The sequence below is a fragment of the Mandrillus leucophaeus genome, unplaced genomic scaffold, assembly GCF_000951045.1.
Source record: "Mandrillus leucophaeus isolate KB7577 unplaced genomic scaffold, Mleu.le_1.0 Scaffold513, whole genome shotgun sequence".
Taxonomy (NCBI): Eukaryota; Metazoa; Chordata; class Mammalia; order Primates; family Cercopithecidae; genus Mandrillus; species Mandrillus leucophaeus.
The window spans coordinates 1,125,627-1,129,557 of record NW_012105509.1 but is presented as its reverse complement, the minus strand read 5'-3'; the positions used below and the strand labels follow the sequence as shown (position 1 = coordinate 1,129,557).

The 3,931-nt window shown below is 42.4% G+C and overlaps 1 protein-coding gene across 2 annotated transcripts in view; it reads left to right on the top strand.

Moving 5' to 3' along the window:
* SCLT1 (sodium channel and clathrin linker 1) overlaps nt 1-3,931 on the top strand; it is a 249,958-nt gene that overhangs the window by 18,847 nt on the left and 227,180 nt on the right. For both annotated transcript variants that reach the window (XM_011996445.1, XM_011996446.1), the window contains exon 2: nt 758-825. In XM_011996445.1, coding sequence (XP_011851835.1) covers nt 758-825 — 68 coding nt within the window. The remainder of the gene's footprint in view (nt 1-757; nt 826-3,931) is intronic.

Sequence of the window (3,931 nt, the reverse complement as noted above, 5' to 3'; positions counted from 1 at the left end):
TACAAGTGATTCTCCTGCCTCAGCCTCCCAAGTAGCTGGGATTACAGGCATGTGCCACTACACTCGGCTGATTTTTGTAGTTTTAGTAGAGATGGGGTTTTGCCATGTTGGCCAGGGTGGTCTCGAACTCCCGACCTCAAGTGATCCACCTGCCTTAGTCTCCCAAAATGCTAGGATTACAGACATGAGCCACCAGGCCTGGGCTGGCCTTGTTATTACTGGGACCTCTCACCTTTATTCTGGTGAATAAAGGTCTTCCCCCATTGTCTCTTACCCATTCCTGTTTAATTTGGATTCTTTGTCCTGCAATTTCTCCTCAAGGTGGAGGTTTGTCCTGGAAGAGTTTCAAAATTTCTATTGGTTTTAAGAATTCTAAAAGATATGACTATAGCTTATCTTCCCAATGCTTCTCAATTTTTGTAGCAGGAATAAGATGTGGAGAATATATTTTACTTTCATTAACCCGAAGAGCACGCCAGCAGAGACTGAGAATTCATGTTTATGAAATCAGAAAAGGTAGTTCTTTGCAGATGTTATTTTTTTTTTACTTTGGCAGTGATTAGTTGGCTTAGATATAGAAAAGGGCCTATTTTCAAGTTTTAAAATGGTGTATTGAAATTGATGATTCATATTCTCTTGAGAAGCAGTGGAGACTAGCCCGTTTTGCATCGGATACATCAAATGATTACTGTATTTCTAGTTTTAAAGAATTGAACATTACTCAATGAACTGAAATCTGTTCTCCCCCTTGTTTCAGATCAAAGACTAAATGAAGATTTTAGGCGGTATCAAATGGAAAATTTTTCTAAATATTCATCTGTACAGGTATGTAAATTATAAATTCTACTTGGGAATATTCTCATGTGAAGTTGCCTACAGCACTTTGAAACTTGGCTTACAACTTTGACTCCTGTAATGGGAAAGCTTGTTTTTGCTTAATGAAAGTAAATCTTTTGTCAATAGAAATTGCCCTTTTCCCCCAACCAGAGTTGGAGCTTATATGTTATATATGATATATAAAATGTCTGAGTTCTAAAATGAGAATTCATTCGAATTTTGAAACATCCTAAAATTGTTTCTCAATATACATCTAGTTCTGTGTTTTAATTCTGTGCATTCTCATAAATTATGACAGAAGCATAAGCTAATGCAAATTGTAAATAATATACGGTTTTTTGAAAATGTCTTTTTTCTTTGGTTGTCATATCTTCTTATTTAAATATTGTGTTTAAAAAATTCTTTAGCCAGAAAGGTACAATTATTGGTGGACTTTGCATTACAGAATATTTAAAGGAAGGTAATGACTCATAGGTTAGTGGTGACTCTCTATAGAAGCAAATAGGAGTGTTTTGCGTTTACATAAATGCATTTTATAATTAGAACTTAATTTGGTTTGGATCTGTGTCCCCACCCAAATCTCATATGGAATTGTAACCTCAAGTGTTGGAGGAGGGGGCCTGGTGGAAGGTGATTGGATCATGGGTGCAAATTTCCCCCTTTCCCTTCTCATGATAGTGAGTGAGTTCTCATGAGATCTGGTGGTCTTAAGTGTGTAACATCTCCCCATTCTCTCTCTTCCTCCTGCTCTGGCCATGTAAGACATTCCTGCTTCCCCTTCATCTTCCACCATGATTGAACATTTCCTGAGGCTTCCCCAGCCATGCTTCCTGTACAGCCTCTGTTGGGGAAACCAGCCCCACACCACCTGGCGGGTACCCTGAGTTCAGCGGAGACAAAGGAGTTAGAAATAGTCAGAATAAGCATTTAAAAGGTGGGTTCAGGGGACCGGAACATTGGAGGCTTGCTCATGGCCCAGAGCTCTTCTCCACCTAATTTATTGGTTTACAAGATCTTTGTTCTTAGGGCAGATGGGAGGGGTAGGAAGCGATGAGGAAAAGGATTAATCAATGAAGGAGTACTCGTGAGTCATTCAATAAGATATATAGCAGTGGCAGGTTTCTGTGAATTTCCTTGAGCAAAGGTGTGTGTCTAAACTACTTAAGATCTTTAACTTATAGGGATTGAAACAAGTGGGAGTGGGTCTCAGGAGGAGCCAAGATGTTTGATTATACTCCACTGCTTCAAGGGAGTGTTATCTCCCTGAGCAACCTGTGGAATGCCGCTGAGCTATTATGCTCTCAGGGCATAAAGATATGAAGGCAATAAGGAGACTCTTCTCCTCAGAGGCTCCCCATGGCTCCCCATAGGTGTCTCATACAAGGGAGACCAACTCATCTGGCACCGCAGAACCATGAGCCAACTAAATCTTTTTTCTTTATAAATTACCCAGTCTCAGATGTTTATAGTATTGTGAGATTGAATTGATATAGAAAATTTGTACCAGTGAATGGACATTGGTATAAAGATACCTAAAAATGTGGAAGCGACTTTGGAACTGCATAATGGGCAGAGGTTGGAACAGTTTGGAGGGCCCAGAAGAAGACAGGAAGATGAAGGAAAGCTTGGAATTTCCAAGAGACTTATTGAATGGTTGTGACCCAAATGCTCATAGTGATATGTATAGTAATGTCTAGGCTGAGGAGGTCTTAGATGGAGAAGAGGAACTTACTGGGAACTAGGGTAAAGGTCACTCTTGGCATGTTGTAGAAAGAGACTGGCAGCTTTGTGCCCCTGCTCTAGGGATCTGTGGAACTTTAAAACACATATGTGTTTGCAAAGAGATGGTCTGAAACTGGAACTTATATTTAAAAGGGAAGTAGAGCATAATAGTTTGGAAAGTTTACAGCCTGACCATGTGATAGAAAAGAAAAACTCATTTTCTGGGGAGAAATTGAAGCTGGCTGTAGAAATTTGCAAAAGTATAATAAAATATTAAAAAATAAAAATAAAAAAGAGGAGCTGAATGCCTAAGACAATGAGGAAGATGCCTCAAAGCATTTTGGGGCCATTCACCACAGCCCCTACCATCACAGGCCTGCAGCCATAGGAGGGAAGAATGGTTTTGTGGGGCAGGCCCAGGGCCCCACTGCCCTGCACAGCCTCAGGACATTGCTCCCTGTGTCTCAGCTGCTTCAGCTCCAGCTGTGGCTAAAAGGGTCCCAGATAACATCTCAGTCAACTGCTCCAGAGGGTGGAACCCGTAAGTCTTGGCAGCTTCCACATGGTATTAAGCCTGTGGGTCGCAGAGGACAAGAGTTGAGGCCTGGAAGCTTCTGCCTGGATTTCAGAGGATATATGGAAATGCCTGGATGTCCACACAGAAGCCTGCTGCAGGGGTACAGCCCTCACGGAGAACCTCTGCTAGGGCAGTGCAGAGAGGAAATGTAGGGCTGGAGCCCCCACACAGAATCCACACACTGGACACTGACTAGTGGGGCTGTGAGAAGGGAGCTACCATCCTCCAGACCAAAGAATGGTAGGTCCACCAACTTGCACTATATGCCTGGAAAAGCCTTAGGCACTCAATGCCAGACTGTGAAAGCAGCTGCAGGAAAGTACCTCTGCAGGGCAACAGGGGCAGAGCTGCCCAAGGCTGTGGGAGCCCACCCCTTACATCAGTGTTGCCTAGATGTGAGACATGGAGTCAAAGGAAATTATTTTGGGCCCCTAAGATTTAATGACTGCCCTTCTGGATTTTGGACATGACCTAGGGCCTGTAGACCCTGTCTTTTGATCACTGTCTCCCTTTTGGAAAGGGAGTATTTACCCAATTCTATACCTTCATTGTATCTTGGAAGTAACTAACTTGTTTTTTATTTTACAGGGTCATAGGCAGAAAGGTCTTGCCTTGTCTCAGATGAGACTTTGGACTGTGCACTTTTGAGTTAGTGCTGAAATGAATTAAGACTTGGGGCACTGTTGAGAAGGGATATGAGATTTGGGAAGGGCCGAGGGTGGAGCGATACACTTTGGATTTGTGTCCCCGCCCAAATCTCATGTCAAATTGTAATCTCCAGTGTTGGAGGAGAGC